The sequence below is a fragment of the Amblyomma mixtum genome, chromosome 6 (assembly GCF_055824585.1).
Source record: "Amblyomma mixtum isolate Tamu chromosome 6, ASM5582458v1, whole genome shotgun sequence".
Classification (NCBI taxonomy): domain Eukaryota; kingdom Metazoa; phylum Arthropoda; class Arachnida; order Ixodida; family Ixodidae; genus Amblyomma; species Amblyomma mixtum.
Window position 1 is genome coordinate 141787466 of NC_143017.1, and position 24476 is coordinate 141811941.

Below are 24476 nucleotides of genomic sequence, written 5' to 3' on the forward strand. Positions count from 1 at the left end.
CGTGTACGTAGTACGTACGTAGTGCGAAGAGAATGTTTCAGCTGCTTTGCCTCCCGAAATGGGCGAACTTTCTGATAGCGTATCCGAAGATGAAGACTTCGAAGTTTTAATTAAAAAAAAATTTTGTTATGGACATAAGGCAAGTCTTTCGTTTTTGCTAAAACATGGGCGGGTAAGGCTCGAGTGTTGACTTTTTCGATCACTCTCACAGGTAGGGTGCATTTCGCGATGGTCGCGCAAGCGTGTTTAATTAAGCCTCACTAGCGTAACTGGGTAAACTGGGGTGCGTCTTATACACGGGTGCGTCTTATATACCAAACTTTTCAATGACAGCGTGCCTATATGGGGGGGTGCGTCCTATACAAGGGTGCGTCTTATACACCAGAAAATACGGTACAAAACTGCTTACTCTTGGCAGCGGAAGCATATTCCTAAAGCAAAGCATAGTAACTTGAAGCGGTTAGCAGTAGAAGGAGCCTTTTAAATGCCGCACAAGAGATCTTGAGGTTTGCAAATAGAGTATATTGAAACCTCGGCTAAAGTATTCGCAACTGATTCAGCTTCACAAGTTTGGAAGAGGGAATTTGTTTCTGTTGTCAACCTAAGTATTCTTTACTTTTAGAGATTGAAATCAACCCAAGAGCTTCGACAGAATATCCTGCCCCTAAGTGGCTAATTCATGCTTAGAGTGTATAGATGGTTCCCATTCTCTGCGGTAATGTCAGGCATGCTTGGAATGGGATGAAGCAATGCTTCAGGAAGCGTTCACTGCTGTGTGACGACAAGGTAAACAAAACACTGGAGTGGTTAGTTTCATGAAAGTCATGGTTCAAGCGGAACTGAAGACAGGTAAGCAGGGCAGTGCGGGACAGAGACTGATAACGAAAAGTAAAAGGAGGAAAAGGCGAACGATGAAGATGAATACGGAAATAATGACATGTAAAAGAAATCCCAAGAACCTTAAGAAATTTTAACTTTGTATAGATGAAAACCGATTGGATAAAGGTGCTAAGAGAGATACTTGTACCAAGAGTCGCTGGAGTAGGCAAGCGTTAATGGGCTAATCTTAGGTTCAATGTGAATTATGTTGTTTTAAAGGGTGCTTAACACTTGCTGTCGTGCTCTTAGGCTAAACCTTCTGAGTACCTTTCAGCAGCAGGGTTTATGCTCAGCTGTTACTCAGTCGGAGGTTGCATTTCCGCACTTTCTTGTTCAGGAACGCAACATCATAATATTGTGTGGCTGCATTGTGTGTGCAATAAACCATGCAACCTCACCTCCATGCTGCAGTCACAAATTTTCACATGCTTTGTGTAACAAGTCATATAACACGGTTCGCCTCTGCCGCGTTGGTGGAAAATGTATGGCATGTTTTACTCGCTGTAATGTAGGTAATTTCCGTGGCACCTCAAGGGAAGATTGTCAACGTTTAGGGTTGTTCTTGTGGAGTCCTAATAACTGAAATCTCGCCCAAGGCACTGCAAATCAGACTGATTGTAGATGTAGAATAGGAAAGTTTTGGTGTAGTCTGCAATAGCAGCAGCTTCAAATGGCTTCTGCTTTGGGGCTTGCACGATTTTGTGTTTTGTTCAGTTGCTGCGTCGTTTTGGATGAATTGCTTTGTAAACATGTCTTGAGGGAGGGCTACAAGTTGGGCGAGTTGCTTGGAGAGCACTGTAAGTCAACAGCACCACTTATACAAGGCACCACAAGGGGACGACACACAACAAACGCTGCTTCTTGAGCGCCATTCATCGCTTGTGATGTGTGGTTTCCTCATTTTGTTTTGTCTACTTCACGCTGTTAGCTTGTAGAAAATTATCAAATTGAGGGAAAATTCGGAGTCTGTTATACAGTTTGTTCTTGGGATAAAAAAGTCGTTCCTGGTATGCTTTGCGTGTTACAAATTATCGCCAGCTTTCTTGAATACAATGTAAAAGCTGGAAACCATCATGCTATGGCTGGAAGCAGCACCCGGTAGCATATTTTGCAGGAAGAAGCTTGTGACACCCAGTGCGCGTCCTGCACGGGAATAATGGCAAAATAATCAAAAGTTCGGGGAAGAACTTCACCACACTTAATATTGCCAATGCTGAAGATTCAACAAGTGCTGGGAGACCTCATAAGTATCGCAAATGTGGCAGAGAAAAACCTGGGTTCTTTTAGTAATATAATGTGCATATCACGTTAAAAGAGTAGAAAACTGAGCTAGTTGGTTCATACTTCTTGGTGGGAACAGCCGAAATAACAAAACGCAGACACAGAAAGGAACACAGAAAGGAACACACAGAACGTAGACGTCTACGTTCTGTGCGTTCCTTTCTGTGTCTGCGTTTTGTTATTTCGGCTGTTGCCACCAAGGTGCATATCACGCCTCCTTTCATCTTATTCTTCCACTCCCTCCTACCTCTACAGGAGCGAAATATATTGTACTGTTTGTTACCAGCTCTCCTCTCCGAACATTTTTTTTCTGAGCTTAGAGCCTTACCCTTGAGCAATAGCCAAGTTGTTTGCGCTGATACGTCCAACATACGGGAAGCGGCATTCCTAAATGACCCCGAAGTCGAGGAGTGGGCAAGTGCATGATCCTGCAAGACGGTGCCCAACGTCACTCGAAGCTTTCCCGGCAGCCTCGAGTGCATTGCCAAGTCGAGATGGCAGGTCTCACTCTCAGCGTTGTCATCTTACTGCCATGTTTGAAGAAGCGTGATGCAGTGCTTCCTACACCACGCCATGGGACTTCAGGCTCTTATGCGCGACACTGTGTATAGGTTGGTAATGCGTGTGGTACAGATTGTCGCTACAAAATGGCAGTGACTCCGCCTTGAGGGCAGCTTCATGGTTAGTACGGTCACGCCAATGGTTTGAGTTTTCAACATATTTGATGAAATAGCGGTGCTCGCTACTTTGATGATGTGGTGGCACATGCACCCTGCCTCCTGCTCACAGGTGTAAGAGTCATTGTTTCAAAAGGACGAGTTGGACGACAGCACTCAAGCATAGAGGCACATAATTGGCGCCTTTCTATGCAAAGATTTAATGAGCCACTACCGACTCAAACAGTATATCTGGCGTGACAAGCAGAGCCCATTTACACGCACAGTGTCTACAGATCTGGAGGTTGGCGTTTGGATAGCGTTTACAGGGCTCACGGCAAACTTCTTGTTCGTGATCTGTATACCTACCGTCGTGGCCTGTTTTCTAGTCTTTAAGCATTACTTTTGTCTCCTGATGGTAGGTGTGACTGGGAATTTTACTGCTGTCGTTCTGCACATACCATTTTCCATTTAAAGTAGCCGAGCGAGAAACATAGAAATAAGTCTAGTTTAAACAAAGGAATCTATTTCCCGAAGATTTGTTTTGTAGGCTTATTCCTAGATTAAGTGCATTCGAATAGTGAATGCTATCTTCGCTCAAGGTGACCAGTAACCACTGAATCGAAATAATTTTCATTACCTGTAGATTCTGCGACTAGTGCCATTCTCCCTGTACCTCATGAGAGGCAACTGCGACTTCAGTGTGTTTGTATGAAACAGATATACAAATAGCGACGAAAAATTGGCTGGTGGCGTAGCATTGCTAAGCAACAAATATTGTGCGCGAGAACAGTTTTTTGCAGGTCGACACCAACACACGTACCTGAAAGCGCGTTTGAGGTGTCCACTGACCCAAGGAGCCAGTTATGCGCGTCTTCAACTTTCTCATCGTCAGTGCCAATTTACCCAATCTGCGCAGGCGGCCTGTGCTCTAGTGCCGCGTTTCTGCAGCAATGTGTTCAACTCCAACGCGTATTGCTCTACAGTGCCATGTTTCTGACACAAAGTTGTCAAAACCAAAGCAAGCAGAGCACATCTTGTCACTACCGCCACGCGTATTCGCCAACTGTAGCCCATGCAGCCACAAGGCTTGAAACCCTTTATAGGTCAAGGTGAATGAAACTTGTCACAGGGCTTACCCAAAACGGATAAGAAACTCAAGAAAATGCGTAAAAATCTATAATACCAGCTAAGTTTTAGTTTAAAACCCAACATTTCAGCCGTGTGAAGAATATTTAAGAAAGACGGCAGAAAACGTCGTTTGGAAATTCTGAACGGCGTTATATGCCACTACGCACCCCGACTTGCGACGTAAAAGGTTGAACGCAATAAATTATTGTTAAGAATTAAAAATTTCAAAAGTAATACATGAAAGAGAGCGGACTCGAACTGTCGTCCTCCCTGCGCAATACGTGGCTCTAATCAACTACGCCGCAACGCCTATGGCCAAGCCGCCGTTTTATAGGAATTACAGCCAGTCTTGATGTATCTGCTACCGGCCGGTGCGTAGCGCTGTCATCGCTGGCCGTACCGGCTACATCTGGCAAACAGGCTACAGCCATATAGCTAAAAGTGCGAATAATAGTTTGCTAGTAGTATTAGTTAATGAAGATGACGATGATCAATGCACAGCGCGAGAGTGTGGGGCAATATAGCACAAAGCGTGTTCTGCTGCGGCTATAGCCTAGTGCACTCGCGCAGTGGCCAACGATTCGAATCCCAGTTGCGGATATTTACTTGATTTATTCTTTATATTTATTTGCCTTGGCATAAACCCACAAACACCGCAAGCATACAAACATCGCAAAATCTTGCTCGGGGTTTACCAATAGGAATACTGCTTTCGCACTAATAAGAGCAATGATGCTCTCCTTCTGGCACTTAGCAGGGAGCTGGGGCTTTCCTCCCAGCCCGAGATCCTACAAAGCCAGGCGAAATGCGAACGTTATTTGCACAGTAAAAAAGGGAGATAAGGTTCCCGCGGCATCATGCTCGTGCACAAGCATTTTATAGGTTTTATATATAATACAGAAAATCACAGTCCCGCTGGTTGCACAAGCTTCAACTTTGTCCGACTAATATGTACAGAGTTCACAGGTCAGGCAGGTACGTTTGTCGCTTTATCGCAGCATTTTCAGCAGAATTTACATGTTCCTTTCCGAAAAGTTTTTCAATTTCTTCCAGGGTCTTTCCTTTAGTCTCCGGGAGGAGGAACCAGATGAGGATGCAGCCCACAACCAGCAGAACTCCAAAAAGCCAGTAAGAGCCCGCAACACCCAAGAATAGCTGTAGCCTGTAAAACTCTTTGATGAGCAGGAACGCGTAGCCGAAGCAGAACGACGTGCAGAAGCCAGTGGCGAATCCCTTTACTCGCAGAGGCAGCATCTCGCCGAGGAGAACCCAGGGAAGATGGCCCAAACCGATGTTGATGGCCACAAACAGCAGTCCCATGGAAACGACGGGTAGCCAGCTGTACGACAGTGCGAACGTCTCTGCGTTGTGCTCTTTCAGGTAGAAGGAGTATCCAAAAAGAAACAAGCAAAGGCTTGTGCTGAAGGTAGATAAGAGAAGCAAGATCTTACGGCCGACACGGTCCGTTAATCCAGAGGCGACCGCTACTACGGCCACTTGAATAACTCCAATGATTATGGCGCAATCTTCCGACGCGATTGATGTCCCTGACTCCTCGAAGATGTCGTTGGTATACACAATGATAACACCAATAGCCGAGGACTGCTGCACGAACATCACCATAAGCATGGTCAGAAAAGGCCGGTAGATGTAGGGCTTCCCCAGGTCTTGGAAGCGGAAGGTTTCCGTGCCGGAAAGGCTTTCTTCGATAGCAGAGAGTTCAATTTTTCCCGCCGGGCCCTGATAGAAGAGTAGAGACTCTAAAGCCTCATCCCGGCGTCCCTTCTGCAGTAGCCAACGAGGCGACTCCTTGGTCCAGAATAGCAGAATAGCCATGAGGGCTGTTGGAGCCATTAGAGCGGTAGCGAGAGACTTGTATGTCAGCCACTTCCCGAGCACGTAGGTTGTAAGGATGCCGACGAATAAGAGCACATTGCTGCCGGTGTTCAGCAGACCGCGAATGCGTGCCGGGCTGATCTCAGAGATGAAGACGGGCACGGCGGGTGCCACGTTGCCGACTGCGATGCCTGTCAGGGCTCTTCCGGCGAAGAGGAGGGCAGTGGAAGGGGCAAATATTATGCACAGCCACCCGGCAAGGAACCAGGCGCAAGACACCCAAAGAGTCGCCCGACGACCCAGTATGTTCACAAGTTGCCCTGCGAGAGAGAGAGAGAGAGAAAAAGAATAGTTAGTGCCCATTTGTTGCCCTTTTAAACTGGCTAACTATGATTATAGCATTTTTGAAACTGTGAAAAAAATTGCGAGAACAAATTGTAGATGGAGTAGAAGAAAATTTCTGGTTACTTTAGCAATTATTCTGATTCATCAGAAGTCACGAAACGTAATATATCAATCCACGCAGTTTTTGCTCTTCTCAAAGGGGGAAAAAAAAACAACGAACAGACAGGCAACGACAACTGTCGCGCAATGAGGCTTTTGCCAAGCTGATAGTACTGAGAGTTATTTTAAATGCACAGCTGTAGGGGCAGTGATATAAATATGTCTTATAAATTGAACTTAACCTACTGGCTATACCCAGAAATATTTTATAGAAATATAACACTTATATTAACTCTAAAACCAAAACATAACTTCACCAATAAAGACGCAGCGCGCACGCTTTCTTGGCTTATAATTATTTAGCATACGTTGCCGGAAAGAAGTGAGGAGTTATTAATCGAAACCCGTGGACAAAATGGGAATGTTCCGAATCAGCGAATATTGCGCCTGCGATGCTGTAAGGCCGCAGTCATGCTAGCACTTGGATGACTATGTCACTTGGTTATTAACCCGGCATGCATGCGAAAACATGTTAAATCGCATACCCTTACTACGTATCTCACGGGTAGATGCTCTGAAACCTCCTGTATTTGAAACTTCTGCTTGCAGCGCATTACTCCTTGCTTCAGGTACGGTGAAACCATGAAGGATGTGATGCAAGATGTGGTCCTTGATCTGCTATGAACGATTTCTGTTGCACCATTTCAACAATATGTGAAGGAAATATGCTGTTTTAGGGCGAATCAACATACATCTGGGACCCTTTTCTCTCTCTGTGAAGCCGCCGCGGTGGCTCAGTGGCTATGGTGCTCGGCTGCTGGCCCGAAAGACGCGGGTTCGATCCCGGCCGCGGCGGCTGAATTTCTTTGGAGGAGAAATTCGAGGCCCGTGTACTGTGCGATGTCAGTGCACGTTAAAGAACCCCAGGTGGTCGAAATTTCCGGAGCCCTCCACTACGGCGTCTCTCATAGCCTTAGTCGCTTTGGGACGTTAAACCCCATAAACCAAACCAAACCATCTCTCTGTGAAATTTACCTTAAACTGGCTGAGCTTGTCACAGAAAACTGAACCTTATATGAGACCAGCCTACTCTGTCTTTATCAGAGGCATCTTTTGGTTACATGCGCGAAAAAAGACAGAACACAAGACAGAAAGACGGGACGAAGCGCCACTCACAACTGATTTATTCGAAGAAAACATGCACAAATATATGCAGTCTTACATGCAAGGAATACTGTCATCTTCAAAGTTGATATGATAGCGAACGGGTGAAAAAATTGCCCTCAGCCTTGTAAAAAGATATGGATGTGTCGCTGACGCACATGCTTCCTTTTTTTGCAATAAAAAAAGCTCCGATTAGTTCCCTAGCTTTTGTGTCTTTGCTTTTTGACAGAATTCGTACACCAGAAAAACATGGCTCACAAGAGCGTGACGGGCAGGACCTTATATGCTTAGGCATATTTGGGCCTTCTTTATTTTGCTGAACGTTTCTTTTGTGCTCCCTGATTCGCTCGTTAACGCAGAGCCCAGTTTACCCTATATAGAAGCGGCCGCATGAGAGGGAATTTCATACACAACTCCTTCGGCGCACTTCATGAACGATCGCCCATTTTTCGTGCCGCACCCTCTCTCTTTTTTTCGTCCTCTTTCAATACGAGAGCAAAGGCTTCCGAGCTTTTCAGTGGCTTAAAACACAAGCGGCACACCATGCCTGCTCGCGACCTTTTTCAAATTGGGGGCTAACTTGTGCACGTAGGGCACCATCACAGGTCGCACCACCTCTTCTCGAGGGACATCTTCTCCAGCTCTCACAGCCTTACTCTTCATCTTCTGTGGCAGGCTTTCAGCGACAGCCGTTACGAGCGAACCAGGGAACCCAGCTGAAGACAGCTTAGCCAATTGGTTTTGAAAACTTAGATGCATCTTGTGAGAGCATGATTTTTCAAGGGCAGATTAGAGGCAGATTGAAGCAAACCCCCTTTTTATTAGCTTGGAATGAGCAGAATCATATGGCAGAAGCCCCTTTTATGCGCTTGAAGGATACGCCCAACAAACCTGTTCCCCACAGGACTTAATATTCCGATCCAAAAACTGTAAAACATTACCTTCAGGAATTTCACATGTAAAGCTTAAGCCATTTCCATGTTGTAGAAATAAGGATAAAACATCTTGCACACTTTTTCGAAGTTCAAACTTCCGTCCTTAGTAAAAATGATTAAAAAGTCGTCCACATATCTGAACACTTTACAAACGTTACTAGTCTGCAAAACCTGGTGCAAAACTTGATCCATTTGTGACAGAAAAATATTACACAAAACGAGAGCAACGCAAGAGCCTATACATATGCCAGCTTTCTGCAGAAAACACTGCTCGTCAAATGTTACAAAGGTGGATTGTAAGTAAAACTTTAAAGGCCATCAGAAGCAAAAACTAATTTATGAATGTGCAGGTGACCATCGGAGTAGGCGAATAAATTACCAAACACAAATGTTGCTTATAGTCAATACAGTTTCAGAGCTCTTCAAACAAGCCAACTGTTGTTTCGTGCGCATTTTAACTACGAAGTAGCTTCAATATTTCCTTAAATATGTTGTAGTGACGAATGCTGTGATGTGGGCCTCTAATGGGCATTACATGCGTGTTAAATTGATTTAGCGACTCCGTTTATTTTCGCTTGAAATTATAAGCTTGGCTGATGTGAATGTGTATGAAGCCTTTGGTGCGATAGTATTTTCAGAATGTCGTCAGTAATATCGATATTCGTTCCACGAGAGAACTTTCTGGATAAACGGCCATCCTACTGCGTTTGCAAATTTATATTTTTTATACAAAGTAATACTGCTGCACATATGATGAAAGAATGCTTGTTGGCTCGAAATAAACTATTATGAATCGTTTCTTCTGGCGCGAACCTCATTCACAATTTTTTTTTCCACTGTTTGGCGTTTGGACCTGCAGAGTAATATGCGAAAGGCTCCCGCAGAAAAGGCAAATCTTGCTCTCACATACGACAAAACAATGCGTACCTTAGCCGAGGCATTAGTTCTTTTTCTACCAAATTAATGGCATCCTCAGGCTTTCAAGTGGAAAAGTTCAGACCTTTCACCGGATGCGCGGTGTTTGCACCTTATTAACACCTCGTGACCAAGGGCCTAATGAGGTCATTGACCCTGGAGCCAGCCGTCAGTGCTACCCTCCGATGAAGGTAAGAAGGCTGTTAACTGGCCCTATGCCAGATTCTGGAACAGTGCCTGGGTGCCTTGACGTCTTATCAGCTTCTCCATCCTGCTTATTTGATCTTGATAGGTAATCTCTCAAACAATTGCTCCGTTTTAGTGCATCGACACAGCAACATTTGATAAAGTAAACAAGGCTCGCTTGTAGAAGAGTAGCTCAACCGGGACTTTAACTCATATTTTATATAACTATCTCAAAGGCACCGTAGAATGGAACACTCAAAGAAAGGGAATGGAACCCTCAGCAGTTAGTTCTTTCGATGGATGATCTGGAGGATGATGAGTCGAGTTCATGCGCTAGGACGTTTGGCAGGACATTGCAAGTAGCCTTCGGAGCGAGCGTTGAACGTTGCGTTCTCTGAGTTTATATCTCGCACGATGCGAGAGTTTGACTGCGGGTTCCGCCGCTTTGAAGTCGTTTGTTGCCTACCTTCGGCGGCAACATTGAGGCGCAGGCTGCCTTCCCACGCGGTGCACCTCTGGAAGATCCCTTTCCCAAGCATTTCACCCTATAAAAGCAGAGAACCACGCTGGGGGAATTCTTGTGCCCCACAGAAAACCGGTGGGCACCCGGCGGCACTGGGGATCGAACACAGATTGGAAAGACGCTTTGTTAAGGTTCCCTGAACGAAAAGTTCATAATCAGGGTCCCCTAGTGCCCTGCCACTGCTAAAGACGAATTCAAAAGAGTCATTCAGGCGTCCTTCCTCCCAAACTTGCGGAAGAATAAATGACTAAGGCGTTTATATAACCTCAGCCTCGGCAGAACTAGATGGGTATACAAGAAAAAAAGCTTTTTTTTTCCCGAAGTAGGGTACATTTGCCGAAGGTAAAGTTCAATTGAGATAAATAAGGAGACCAAAGTAGGCACACGGTTTCAACGGGTTATATTTATTTAATATTTTACAATACTGCAAGCACTGCTCGTTGTATGCATAATGATCGACTACTGTGAGTATTAGCTTGCTAGCGGTTAGCTAAATTCATGAGAAGAAGAAAAAAATTGGCTGTGGCTTAGCTTGGTTAAGCCTGGTAATTGCGAAGCAATACGATAGGTTCCTCTATTGTATTGGTTTCCCATGTACTGACACGGCTAATGACGCATAGCCAAGAATGACGACACACACGTGTTTTTCTTGCTTGAGGCGGCATCTGACAGGCTTGACGAGAGGAGCGAACCGGCGTTGGTGCCTACCAGCCTCGCGCTGCGACGGCGCGAGATGGGGCCCCGTTTTTTTTACAGATGGTATGACGTCACTCCGCGCACGGCGCCCCTGGTGAGAGGAGCGGGAGTTAGGCCGCCGTTGGTGCCTTCCAGCCTCGCGCTGCGACGGCGCGAGATGGGGCCCCGTTTTTACACAGATGGTATGACGTCATGCCAAAGGTCATGCCAAAGGTCAAGTGGTGCCTACCATCGCCTCGCGCTGGAACAGGCTGAGGTGGTAGCTAAAGTAGTATTGCTTCGCGATAAAAACTGACCTAAAATAATGGTAGCTGCTGTAGAAAACAGGATTAGTTGTTTATATATGTATGAATACAAAGCCTCCGCGGTGGCTCAGTGGATATAGAGTTCGGCTGCTGACCCGAAGGACACGTGTTTGACCCGGCCGCAGCGGTCGCATTTCGATGAAGGCGAAATGCTGCAGGTCAGTGTACTGTGCGATACTAATGGATGTTAAAGAACGTTTCTGGAGCCCTCCATTACATTGCACTTTTGCTACAATCGAGCGATTCCATGTGGCGAAAGAGCTACTTTCTCTGAAAACATTCCTTGATGAAAAAGCCGAGAAAGCGGATCTACATCACAAGCGCCCACATTCTTGAGACGAAAGCGCTATCTTATCGGCTTAAGCGACGTTTACAAATCGGAAGTCCGCGGCACAAGGTTCCTTCATTCCGTTCAAGACGGATAGGGTCATATACGAGTGTTGCAAGACGAGAGTGCCCGGTTAGATTGCTCCAAAGTATATCAGAGTCATGATAGCGGTAATAATAATGGCGCTACTTGGCGGAAAACAGAAGGCGAAATGAGCTCTCAATGTCCACCACTAGTTTTTATAAGGGACATTCGAGCTCTCTTGCAAGGTGGAAAGCAAAAAAAACTGACGTCTAGCACTTTTTCAGACGTGTTTCGTTCAAGCTGCGCCTCCTCTCTTTTTTTCAGTGCCAGCAAGATACGGCTGATTGAAGCCCTCTCCTATTCCCCTTTCCTACTCTCCCCCGTCGGCAAACCTTCGCGCCTGCTCCACGGCTGTAGGGCTTTTATGGAAGAATTTCTGAGAGCACCGTCTTCATTGTTCCCTATACGACGGAGCACGCATGAACTAAAGCAGGCCCAAACGGCCTCATGCAGCTTAGGAAATGTTTGCTCATCATCGGCACAGTCATACAATCCTAGAGTCACTTCTTCTCGATAGCGTCGCGCCGGTTTGCCGCACATAACTGAATTGAGGCTTCCAAACGGCCCCCATTGCGGAGAGATCGGTAGGGTTCATAGTGAAAAAATAGAGGAGGCGTTGGCTCAAGTTACCCGGCAGGTTCTTGTACCGCGCAGGTGTTTAAAGAGAAGGAAAATTCGTTCACCTCCTAGGAGCCCGCCAAAAATAGAGCCGCACTTGACGAGCGAGCCGAACCAGGTGCTGTCCTCGGCTGTGAAGTTCATCTTCGGCCGCACATCGGGCAGCGCCGGGGACGAGTAGGTGATGGCGAATCCGAAGGCCAAGGTACCCAAGTAAGCTGTGAACACTGCGAAGTAGAGCCTCCGCATGGCTGTTGCCTCCTGCCTGCTACCGCTGGGGGAAGGCGTCGACACACCCACCGCTGTAGCCGGCAGAACATCAGTAGCTTCGCTTGGAACTGCACGAGAAGGAATACAGTGCATCGTTAACATGCCACCTCACAGGCAAAGACCACAAGGGAATGTGCACTGTTATGGCTCTTTAGTACCTAGCTGACACAAGCGTGTCTCTTGATACCATTCCCTCATAAATTCTGTTTTCTACGCCGAGTAGGGAGCGAAACAGTCACTGCATACTTGACACGGCAGCGAAATACCGGTCCCTTGTTTGGTCACAGAAGGGCAGTTGAGTTTTACGAGAGCCCTTGAAGTGAGGAATAAAACTCCCTGGGAAATTTCTACCATCAACGTCATTCGCTAAGAATGCGTACCATAAAACACTGGTGCGCTAAAAGGATGACTGCGCAGTGTACAAATCACAAGGTGCAATTGAGGCCGCTGCGTGACGTAAGGAATACGTTTTTAAAGAAACGAAAGAAAATATGCTGGTAGCGAAATCGGACGACAATGTGCAAGGGCTGGCGTGAAGTATTTTAACTTTGCTTGTTATGGTGTAAATACAAGAAAGTAAGTCAGTGGTTCAACTCTGCCGAACTAAGTTTCACGTAGCGAAAGCTACATAAGCATGATTAAACATGGCTTATCTTTGGTGCATCTTCAATCGTTTCTTAACCCCCCCCCCCTCCCCCTTTCCCCTTCACATCCGCTTATTCCTCTTCATTGATTGGCTTGATAGAGACAAAGACTGATCGATAGTCAGGCTCAAGCCAAAGACTAAGGTCTTGACGCCGTTATCACAGCGTGACGAAGGGAACGTGGATGGTTGCTCACGTAGAAGGATTCTTAAGAGGAAACACGATAGTTTGCATGTGCAGATACGGCACACACACTGCCAAACGGGTTATCGGTAAACTGTTGGTGAAACTATCTCGTAGCGGTGGCCCTTTCACACAAACGTATCGCGTGAATCGTCTTTCTGTACGCGACGATGCCCATCGGTGACTCAGAGTCTGTGGTAGAAGTAGTTGAGACCGATGTGTCGCCGGTGGCTTGCCTTTGTCGCTTCTCCGCTTATTTACGCCTCTCTTGGCAAGTAGTAGCTCTTCTCGGTCTTCTGGGGTTTCCGCCGTTCGTTTAGCCTTGCAAGTATCATTTTTTCGCTGACGAGCCCGCTTGCGGCGAGCGAGGTCTGTCGGATGGTCAGAAGCAGCTTGCCGCAAAGTTCGAAGATGTAGTTCGCTATACGTGCGCTCTTCAGTGCGCTCTACTTTCTACATAGTGTGTGACTAAGTAAAAGTGCACAGCTCTGGATGCATATGCCGCAAACCTGACGTCGCAACTGCGAATTGAATTACGTGGCACAAGGTGATTACCACGTGGCTTTCTTACTGCCTCTGCCGACAACTTGCAAGGCCGAAATTTGGTGTCAAAATACAAGATCAAAACTCAAAGTCAAATGTCAAGGTCAATGGTCAAAGAGCAAAGGTAAAGGTCAAGTTTGAACGCAATGATCAAGGTCAAATGTGGTCCACTAAGTGGACCACACATGGTTAGGTATACGGACGCAGCAACACTAGCCATGACTTATCTCAAGGTTGTTTCAATATCATTGGGAGGCTCACGGTGAATGCGTCCCAGCTATAGTAGTGTAGCTCTAGCCACAAAATACTACTTCGTCTTGTCAGGTCTGCGAGATTTAAATGTGTGCTAACACGAGCTAGCGGGGTCTTTCCCCATATACTTCAAAAACCATGACAACGACGCCGCTTTAGGCTGTAAACCTTTGTAACTTTAACCCCCTAAGCTCGAAAAATTAATTCCCTCTGCATTTTATTTTCTTTTAAGTCGAGAGATTTTGATAATTCTTGCTTGTTGATGTTGGTTTGTATGCGAAAAACCGGCCTCTAAGAGTGACACATTTTTACCTTCGTCCCTCGCGAGGAGGCCATTCAGTCTCCTTCTCTCACATAAAGACAGCACACAGTTACATCGTCTCCACTGCATCGCTTTCAGAGAGAAGAAGAAGATAACGTATGCTTGCGGCTCAAGAGGGGTGGGTGCGGTGGCGTGATTACGTCCGTCTGTACTGGGAGGGGAGAGACAGTTGCCTTTGGGTAGGCTTTCTTCTGAAACGTACTTGCCCTTCATTACAAGAGAGAGATCCCAAAGGCTGAAAAAACGAAAATGTGCCATTTTTATATCCCTGATTCTAATTAATGGTCACTGTAAACCTCTATCTCGGGAATTTTTTAAGCATTCGTGAAATCGTCCTTACAGATAGCTGTGATACAGCACTGTCCTTCGCACGCTCTGAAGTTTTCAGCCGTACGCGAAAAAAAAAAATCTAATGTCTACCCATGCTCGCAAGTAGTCCAATCATTGCGCAAACAAGCTTAAATGGTTCCCGTTTTACAGCGAAGGTTGTAATGGCTCACTTGGGACGTGAGCGTCGTCTTCGTTGGCGTAACACATCACGACACCAAGTAATGGTTAATTTATATCACGTGAGCTTGACTTCATCGTCACATGGTCGATGAAGACGCTGACAGAGAGTAAACGTCTGAGGGTGCTGTGCTCAAGTATTGAAGGAGTCTCTTTATTGCATAGTGAATGGAAAATTCACCACTCTCTAAAGCAATAAAGGCTGGGCTGGTCAAAGGTATTAATGCGAAAGACACATCATAGATGCGGGTTTTTTCGTAAATGTCTGCCCCTTTCCCCCCGGACCTTAACTCACGGCACAGTCCAGGTGTCTATCCGCTATAACAAGGCGAAGATTGGGTCAATGAACAAGTAAAAAAGGAACGAGAGTCAAAAACAAACGAGTGTCTCATACGAGACCCTCGTTTACAATAAGATTATCTGAAAAAAAAAAATGAGTGGCCTATATAGCCTTCAGGATTCTTCGTAATGTTTTCCAATAGATATGATTGTGTGTGTCAGACAGCTACCGCGCCGTTCCTTTTAACTACTCATAACCCCAACACCCCTGCACCAAGGAAAGCGCGCTGAGCGTCCGAGAGGTGATTTGCAACACTTAGCTGCAACTTTCGACCGAGTTTATCATCTGATTATAACGAAGTTGCACAAAGCGGGAGGTGCGAGCTACGTGCACAGAGTGGTCACCTGATTGCCGGTAAGAACTACGCGTAATGAGTGGTGCAGCATGTTTCATAACCTGCACTAGCTGTGAAAATAAAAATACTAGCTAACTGTATCAACTCTGTTAAGCATCCCATTGCCACACAGGGCTGTAAGGGCTAGGGAAGACAGGAAGAAAACAGTATAAAAGTGACGAGGACGGCACCCATGTGATAGAATGTCGCTTATTTCTTCAGCTAGAGGGACATAAGGCGTGATCATTGGGAGAATGTTGAATGGCATGAGCTAGCGGCGAAATACCCTGCGTGATATCGGTAGCGCGATTCAGTAGCCACACACACGTGATGCTTTGACATTGAACAGCAGTTCTTGTCGTGCTCTCCGACGCGTTATGGCCGATTCATGGATTGGTTGTAGTGCCCCAACGAGTCCCAGAATAAAATAATAAAATTCCCCAACAACTTCATTCTGGTGCATACCGGGGCGTTGTCATCGAGCCGAAAACGTTGTTTGAGATGACTAGAGTGATCGTTGGGTTGAGCGCCGATGTGGAGCGCAAGAAATTTCCAGCTATAAGGAAGCAAAGGCAAAAATTCAAGAATTACTGAGGGCCCCTGGTCTTTCAGGCTACGAGCCCGAAAGACTGCTTCTTATGCAGCGCAGTAGCCCAAGTGCCCGATTAATTAAGCATAAAAGTGCATTCGTAATACCCAGTGCCTTGCACCTGCTCGTATTTTGATGGATGGATGGAAAACTTTATTATGCAAGCGAGTTTGGACTCTGCAAGGTCCCAGGGCCACCGCACAGCCCTCACATTACGCACATGTGTCCAGGCCACGTAGGGCCTTGGCCCTGGCACCCCGGTTCACACAGCGAAGTTGCATGGAGGCGGAATGCTAGAGGTCTGTGTACTGTGTGATGTCAGCGCACATTAAATGACTCCAGGCGTTCGAAATTTCTGGAGCCATTCACTACGGCGTCCCTCATAGCCTGAGCCGCTTTAGAACGTTAAACAACCATAAATTAATTGAAATCAAATCAAACCAAACCTGTCCCAGTTTTGTTTGCACTGAAGCGTTGTTGATGAGGCGTTTTTTTTAAGCAGAAGGCACCTCGAGTTATCAGGTTTTTGGCTAGTAGGTATGTGTGGTCTTCTTTAAAGGCCACGGCAGTCACAGACCAGGCTGGAACGTGCAGTTACGTGCTTAAATACATGAACGGCAAACAGTGCACCTGCTCGCCAAAAGTGTTTCTGTTCTCTGCGAAAAATATTTTACCAGTAACCAATTTCCTTCAAAGTGGTTCTCCTACCTGTCGCTCATGCACCCGGACGTAATTGGCAGCCAAGAAAAAAAATTGACGGGAGTAAGACATGGGTGTGTCTTTACGTCAAAAGCAAAGACTTCTATTGGCATTCTCCTAACTGCTACTATTTTCTTGTCAGATGTAAAATAAGAAAACGCTTCTACCTGCAGTTTAGGTCGCTTCCACAGTGTACTACATGGGACGCGTATCTAGTTTTTCTGGGTGCCTGAGGCAACAGTGTGCCCGTAAGCTTTTGTAGCGAAAGCTACATTGGCCACGAACTTGCGATTTCGCTGTGGCGGTGCTCCGAGGAGGCACAGAGACCGACCTTGAGCCGTTGCCTAGCAACCGCCGCAGCTGCCGGACGCCGCGCGCTCGCCGCGCCATCTGGCATGAGGTCACACCATGCGCCTCGCCGCGGAGCCGCCGCCGCCGTTTGGTATGACGCCACACCGCTTGCCTCGCCGTGACGCTCGTCTTAACTTTCGCTACGTATATCCGGTCATAGCCGAGCTAAGTCACTACCAATTTTTATTTTGTTTCTTGTGCGCTTGCAGACCTGCTCTCTTTCATAATGTTACAATGAGTGGAAGCGGTTGAGTAGCGACAAGCGAGGCCATTACTAGCAGCTGGCAGATGTGATAAAGCGGACGTGGTAATTCGGACCCAAACCTTGCAACAAGGTAATTGCGCCTAGAGATGAGCACAAGGCCGCACGCAACGTAACACAGTCACAGTGATAAGCTGGGAGGGCATGGAAATGCCTCGTTCTGTGCGCTGTAGACTTACAGCCTTTTTCGCAGAAACGTCTGTTGGGAAATTGCTCGGGGTGAGGGTCACCCTAAAACGAAGGAACTACTGCTATGCGCCCAGAAAGGTAGGCGTGGCATGGCGCCGCATACATCGCCGCTGAGATGGACGCTTAACAGGTCAGCGGAAACTGTATATAGCTTGGTCGTTACATGTTAACAGGCCTCCATAACCTGTGTACGACGTCCAGACATTCCATCCTGGCCGCCGCGGTAGCTCAGCGGCTATGGTGCTCGGCTGCTGACCCAAAAGACGCGGGTTCGATCCCGGCCGCGGCGGCTAGAATTTCTTTGGAGGAGAAGTTCTTGAGGCCCGTGTACTGGGCGATGTCAGTGCACGTTAAAGAACCCCAGGTGGTCGAAATTTCCGGAGCCCTCCACTAAGGCGTCTCTCATAGCCTTAGTCGCTTTGGGACGTTAAACCCCATAAACCAACCAACCATTACATCCTGTGACGCCGGCACGCGGCCACCTCAGACGCGTTTGAGTTTAAGGAACGCAGAGCTTTCAAAGGAGTTCAATTTGAAAGAAAAGGGGATTAGGGCCGCGTGGTCTGTAGAGAAGCCATTCGTGCATGCGAGCAAGGGCGTTTTAGGGGCTCGTTATCTGAAGCTGAGATAAGCAAAAATATTGCTAATAGAAGTAAAAGACTTCAGTGGAGTTTCAGTTCGTGTAATATCCACTAAGCAGCCTCAGTCGTGAAACAAAAACGTTACATAAAAACATGCTTTCCGACCGCAGCAAAGTTGACAGCAGTACCATTTGTTGCGTACGTCCGGCCTTTTGAGCCAAAGGTTATGCAAGGATGGCAAACACCATTGCTGTATGGGCCGTGCTTCAAATAATGTATCTGAGAGACGAGTCTGAGACGAAGGGACGACGGGCGGGGTCGCGCTGGAAATTCCCACAGATTACCGAAGGAAAACATTTTCACTGTCTCCGTGGTTCAAGGCGCCCGTACTGGGTCTATTTCATGAGTACTCTTTGTCGCAGGTGTGAAGGACCCTTCAATCTCCCCCGGGGGCCAAAGATGCCTTTCGCTCCATCTATGTTAGCTCCTTCCTTGAATAGCTTTGTTTTGCGGAAGCTGTGGCTTTGTGATAGGAGCCAGCAAATAGTCACAAGAAACACGAAAAGGCGCCACATTTTATTATTTTTTTACAGACTGCATAAATAAGGAACGCGTCTACTGCAGTGGAGTGCTGCGCGCCTGGCACGCTTATCAGAGACACAGCTGAACCCTGCTAGAACCTCGCGGTTTGCCGGAACCCTTGTGTCACCTCGGGCATCTGCGGGGAGACATCTCGGCGTCTATCGCCATCGCAGTGTCATTTTCTCTGTGTTTTTTGCAGCAGAAGTTGCCTCTAAAAATATAAACGCAACTACAAACAGAATGGCAAAAGTGGCGCCGACTCGGTGGAGAAAAAGGCTGAGGAGCTTTTAGCCCATGTTTGGGATTGCCTTGCAGTGCAGTGTCTGCACTTCTCCACCTGAGCTCCAGCCGTTTCAGTCTGCGCTGTCAATTGTGACAGTAGCAGAGAACACATAACTCACTCCATTTCATAAACTGGCCAGACGCATTTTTATCTTCCCTCGCCAAGTCCTAACTTAAAGGAGGGATCTACCTGAACTGCTCTTTTTTATTTTTGTTGCGCCTGCAGTCAAGGTCGTGGTGCTACAAACATATGTGCACAATTCCAATACACTGTAGCGCAGCAAAAGACGGGGACACAATAGACGAGAGACGAACACCACGAGCGCTAACTTCCAACAAATTTTATTCTCCTGAAGCATCACATTTATACGCCAGAAAACAGGAATCACATGTGCCAACAGTATCAAATCCTTAAAAAAGCGAGCTCTTTATCTGAGAGGAGAATGGAAGGTGTGCTTACACACGAGCATCCTGACCCATTTATCTTTTCGGCTTCAATGATTTCGCGCGTTACCCTTTCTCTGCTTCTTCCTATTACCACACTTTTATCAAAGAAAGGCTTACAGATTTTTGACTTGCATGCGAGAATGTGATCAACCAGCGATCCGCCTTGCCCGCTTCTGATGTTGCGAGCGTGTTCCATTAGGCGCTCGTTCAGACATCTCCCCGTCTGGCCGATATAGTGTTTTCCGCATGACAAGGGAAGTTTATACACAACACCTTCATCGCACGTGACGTAGGGCTTCTGATGCCTAGTTGCGCATCCGCGCGCTTTGTTGGTGTTAGTTTTTCCCAGTTTGCACAACGTAGCAAGTTTTTTCGGCGCCGAGAACACAACAGTGTGCTGGTTTTCAACAACACCAGTTACACGGAGTATAGCGGTGAACAGTAGGGTCTAGAGCACGCCGCCGGTGCGCTGTGGAGCGAGTCATCGCCACCTAACGCAGGCAGCTACCTGCCTAACATAGGCAGAACAAATTATTGAAGGGAGAAAAACGAGGGCAGTTAAAGAACGAGACAGGTATGGAGCTGTTCGGCACTGGTAGGCTGTTGGCAGTGGCTCCCGGAAGCTAAATTTTCGAACTCTATAAGCGGCGGCGAACTACGGCGTGCGACCATCTAGCATCACTCGCGTATGCTCCTGTCACACGCCTCACATGCCACACGCGACAACATGACGGCTCGGTGATATAAGCAGCCGGCGCGGAGGAAGCACGACGGCGAAAAGCACGAAGCGAGAGCCGCCTGCGCAACCAACGAGAAGAAATTTACCCGCCCATATGTACTCGACAGCTACCTGAAGGCCAGCGCCAAACGTTAGAAATGCTCTCTTGCTCCGCAACGCATCAGCTGGGCACTCTAGACAGGCTTGGTTTGGTTTGGTTTATGGGGTTTAACGTCCCAAAGCGACTAAGGCTATGAGAGACGACGTAGTGGAGGGCTCCGGAAATTTCGACCACCTGGGGTTCTTTTACGTGCACTGACATCGCACAGTACACGGGCCTCTAGAATTTCTCCTCCAAAGAAATTCCACCGCCTCGGCCGGGATCGAACCCGCGTCTTTCGGGTCAGCTGCCGAGCATCATAACCACTGAGCCACCGCGGCGGCACTCTAGACAGGCCTGCTCACTTCTGTACGTGCTTTCTTTAGCGAAGCTTGGTTTGGTTTTGTTTATGGGATTTAATGTCCCAAAGCGACTCAGGTTATGAGGGACGCCGTAGTGAAGGGCTCCCGAAATTTAGACCACCTGGGGTTCTTTAACGTGCCCTGACATCGCACTGTACAGGGGCCTCTAGAATTTCGCCTCCATGGAAATTCTACTGCCGCGGCCGGAATCGAACCCGCGTCTTTCGGTTCAGTAGCCGAATGCCATAATCACTGAGCCACCGCGGCGGGTTTCCTGGCGAAGTGCTAGAGTGCGGGGAAGACAGCAGACGAGCACAGACTTACAGGCTTTTTTTTTCTGCTTTACATCAGCGAGCCCAAAGTGCCATCTCAGTGGTACTTAATTACTTCGGGGATGGGTGCCCAAGTCTGGGGCTAAAAAGTTAAGTTGTAGACAAGAGTGGCTAGCCACAGCAACAGGTCTGTGCTTCTTCGTACTAAGCGAAGAAATTGCAGTTTTGTCATCTCGGTCGTTTTCGACATCCACACTGATACTGAACACATTTAACAAAATTAAAGTGCGAACAAAGTTCTTGAGTATCAAGGAAATTTTCATGACAACAAAATTTAATTATTGATTTTATTGAATTAGCCAACTCCACAGGGTTGCAGGATCACCCATAGAAAAATTGTTGATAGCGCAAAATAGACTGACCGGTAAGGGTTAATATAACACTGAATAAAGTATTTTTGTGAAAAAGGCGAAAATTGCATAAATATCTGCACAGAACTTTAAAGGACAACAGTATATTTTAGGGGAAATCTATTTATGACGAAAAGCGCGTTAAGAAAAACGTTGATGACACACATATGAAGGAAAGCGTCACAATTTCAACATGGACGCTGCCTTGAGCCAGTGTGGACTTTGAATGCGTCAGACCATCGGTCGAACAAAAAGCCACGACTGGCGGCCCTTTGACATTTCTCGGACAATAGATAAAGCACTCTGAGCAACCCTTGGCTGTAGCTGAAAGAACATTGGCTTCGTGTATGAGCGTTTGACCGATATGAAGACTCCAGACTATATAGTGCAGTGACGTCCTATGATAACAGTGATCGCAGCATGAACACTATGTGCAGCAGTGTTACACTCGTCGATACATTGTAGTTGTGCGCACGTGTGTGCGTGCATTGCAGTTGTTGGCATTTCGGCGACATTTTAGCATGCACTTAAATTTGTGCACTAACTTATTTGTTGATTATCTAAGTAATTGGTTCGGTTGATGTGGTTTAACGTCTAAAAGCGACTGAGGCTACGAGGGACTTCGTAGTGGAGGGCTCCGGATAATTTCAACCACTCGGGGTTCTTTAGCGAGTACTGATATCGCACAGTTCACGGGCCTCTAGCATTTCGCGTCCATCGGTATGCGACAGCCATGGTCGGTATCGAACCCGCGTCTTTCGGGTCTGCCGCCGAGCACCGTAACCACTGAGCAACCACAGCGGCTATTTAAGTTGTTGGCGCGAGTAAAAAGGGTGCAAGTCCAATCTGCCAGGTAGGCGAACTGAACTTAAGTAACGCTGCTACTCTCCCAATAGTTGCAAAATATTGCAAAGTGTAAAAAGATCAGATCTGCTCGTCTTGACACGGAATGAAAGAGCCAAACTACAGTTTAGCGGTTCTTCGAAAAAAGCTACCAGTGACGATGGGCATGTCAACGTACTCAGAGCTGACAGAACACCTCGCCATTAATGCAAAGATGAAATAATATAGGGTGAGTCTGCAACTTCGGAAGTTTTTCCGGTACTGGCCTTTTCATGTTGATACGATCTATACGTTTCTGAACCGCATGTTTTGCGCCCGAGCGTCTACGAAGATTTTGTTCATGTAACTAATTTCACGCGATAAAAAATGAGCCTTTTTGTTGGATCAGCGTCCCAGAATTTCAACAAAGGGCACTGCGCACACACAGAAAAGGTCGAGAAGATTAGCACAAGCGCTTGTTGTTTCAACCTTCACGTGTACGCAGTGCCCTATGTTGATATGTCTGCCTCTGTCTTTAGATTCGCCCAGAATTGACGGTGGCACAATCTGGACAACAATTTGAAGGGTGGAATGTTGTCCTGAAGAGCATTATTTTCGCAGAGATCCTAATAAGCTGCATTTTTTTTAGTGAATGTGTAACTTCAGAAAATTTACCGTTAGACTACCTGTTGATCAAAAAGTTTTATTTGCTTTTATTTTAAAAGTATGGCCCTGAACTAAATGTTGTTAATCACAATGCTCAAAACTCAAAACCTGTTTAGCTGTCTACCCATGCTCTTCCCGAAGGCAGCAATGCTGCGCGAAGAAGTCTTGCCAACTACTTATATCGAGGGCCAGAGAGCAGGAAAGTTATACACCACGTTTCTATAAGCTTGGAGGGAGTCATTGTAGTACGTCGAAGCGCTAACCGCATCTGGTCATACTTCGCGGCTGCACGCCTTGCCGTGGCATCGCGCTATGAGCCGAGGGCCACGTAGCAACTGTAGCTCATCACGTTGTTCAGTTTATGAGTTTACAGAAAATTTGCCTCATCCCCAGGAAACAGCTAGCGAGACTAACCAATAGCAGAAGTCTTTGAGGCTACGCTACTGCCGAACTAATAGAATGATAGAATGAAAAGGCTATTGTGGCATATCTGTTGGTAATTTTTATAGACAGAAAGAAACGCCACTTTTTGCAAGTCTCAGCAGCGCACACTGTAATTTGGCACCACTGCACTGTGTCCCTGAGAAATTTAGTGCATTACAAGAGAGACAGAAAACAACTTTAATTAAGAGTACATGTTTAGCGCTGAGAATATTTATAATTTTCATTAGTGCCTTTATCGTGCTTCATGCTGTTCAGTCATTAAAAATTCAGCCGACGCTGAGACAGCCATCGATTATCGAGCGTTAACACACCTAACACAGGTCGCCGGTTCAAATCCCTGCAGAGTGCTAGACTCTAACTTAGCTTATACGTTTATACTGCAAGACACGCGATATCGTATGCCACAACTCTGAACACTCTGCGACAAACAGTTCAGCCGCAATGTTCATATGAAGATTCGTAAGGACGTGGAATTGGGCGACCATGTAGGTCGCCGGTTTGAATCCCTGCCGCGAGCAATGCTCTAACTTAACTAGCAGGTTTATGCTGCACGTAAAGCTGAATCATATGACACCATCCGAACATTCTGCGCAAAACGGTTGGGCCACAAATTTTATACTAATGTCGCGACTAAGTGGCGCGACTTTGACGCATGCCGGACAAGAATATATATATATATATATATATATATATATATATATTATGTAACCACCTCGGTTACCATGAAAACCACCGGGGTACGATTTGCGTTAAAATGCATAAGGCTGAGACCCGAAACGGGACAAGTAGAGCTTATCGCTCTAAAATGCCGTACTAGCGAATTTATACTTCCTTGATGACGCTAGGTGACTAAACAGTGAGGCGGCAGCAGCAAAGAAACACTGAAAACGCGCCTCTCTATCGGCTAGTCCGTTCGCTTCGTGCTGATGCACCAGCAACATCGTCGCCGTCACCATCGTACATAGCGTCGCCAGGAACACATCTTCATGCGGTTACCGCTTTAGAATAACCAAGCCGTGCTGAACGTGCAAATATTTTGTAGAAGTCTCCATTTAACACGAGACTGACTTCAGCTGTGCACATTATAGGGAAACGATGTTTTGCCATACTTACCTTTTTCGAATTTCACGCCAATGTAATCGGACACCCAGGAAGGCTTGCTTGTGTTCTCTGTGCTGCCCATTGCGAATCGTCGCTGTATTCAGGACCAAGATACGGAAAGTTGCGCTCCAGCAATCATATGCCTGCAGAGCGTCCACAGCTTCTCCTGTGGATGCATTGACTCAAGAGTGCCTGCACGTTCCGAGATTATCACGTGTCGTCC

The 24476-nt window shown here is 46.7% G+C and overlaps 1 protein-coding gene across 1 annotated transcript; it reads right to left on the bottom strand.

Annotated features, from left to right (window-relative positions):
* Window positions 1–4808: 4808 nt before the first annotated feature.
* LOC149340648 (solute carrier family 2, facilitated glucose transporter member 8-like) lies at window positions 4809–24476 on the bottom strand. The gene is made up of 3 exons (XM_089551320.1): window positions 24266–24476; window positions 12047–12319; window positions 4809–6103 (listed from the first exon to the last, which is right to left on the bottom strand). The coding sequence occupies exons 1-3, from the start codon at window positions 24333–24335 to the stop codon at window positions 4908–4910; spliced, it is 1539 nt and encodes a 512-aa protein (XP_089407446.1). The 5' UTR covers window positions 24336–24476; the 3' UTR covers window positions 4809–4907.

What these genes read in the sequence shown, in the direction of transcription:
- LOC149340648 (XM_089551320.1), bottom strand. Translation starts at nt 24,335, where the DNA reads ATGGGCAGCACAGAGAACACAAGCAAGCCTTCCTGGGTGTCCGATTAC. An exon ending in TGGCGTGAAATTCGAAAAAG is followed by an intron (nt 12,320 to 24,265) that starts GTAAGTATGGCA and finishes CTTCTCGTGCAG; the next exon opens with TTCCAAGCGAAGCTACTGAT. An exon ending in TTTTGGCGGGCTCCTAGGAG is followed by an intron (nt 6,104 to 12,046) that starts GTGAACGAATTT and finishes TCTCTCTCGCAG; the next exon opens with GGCAACTTGTGAACATACTG.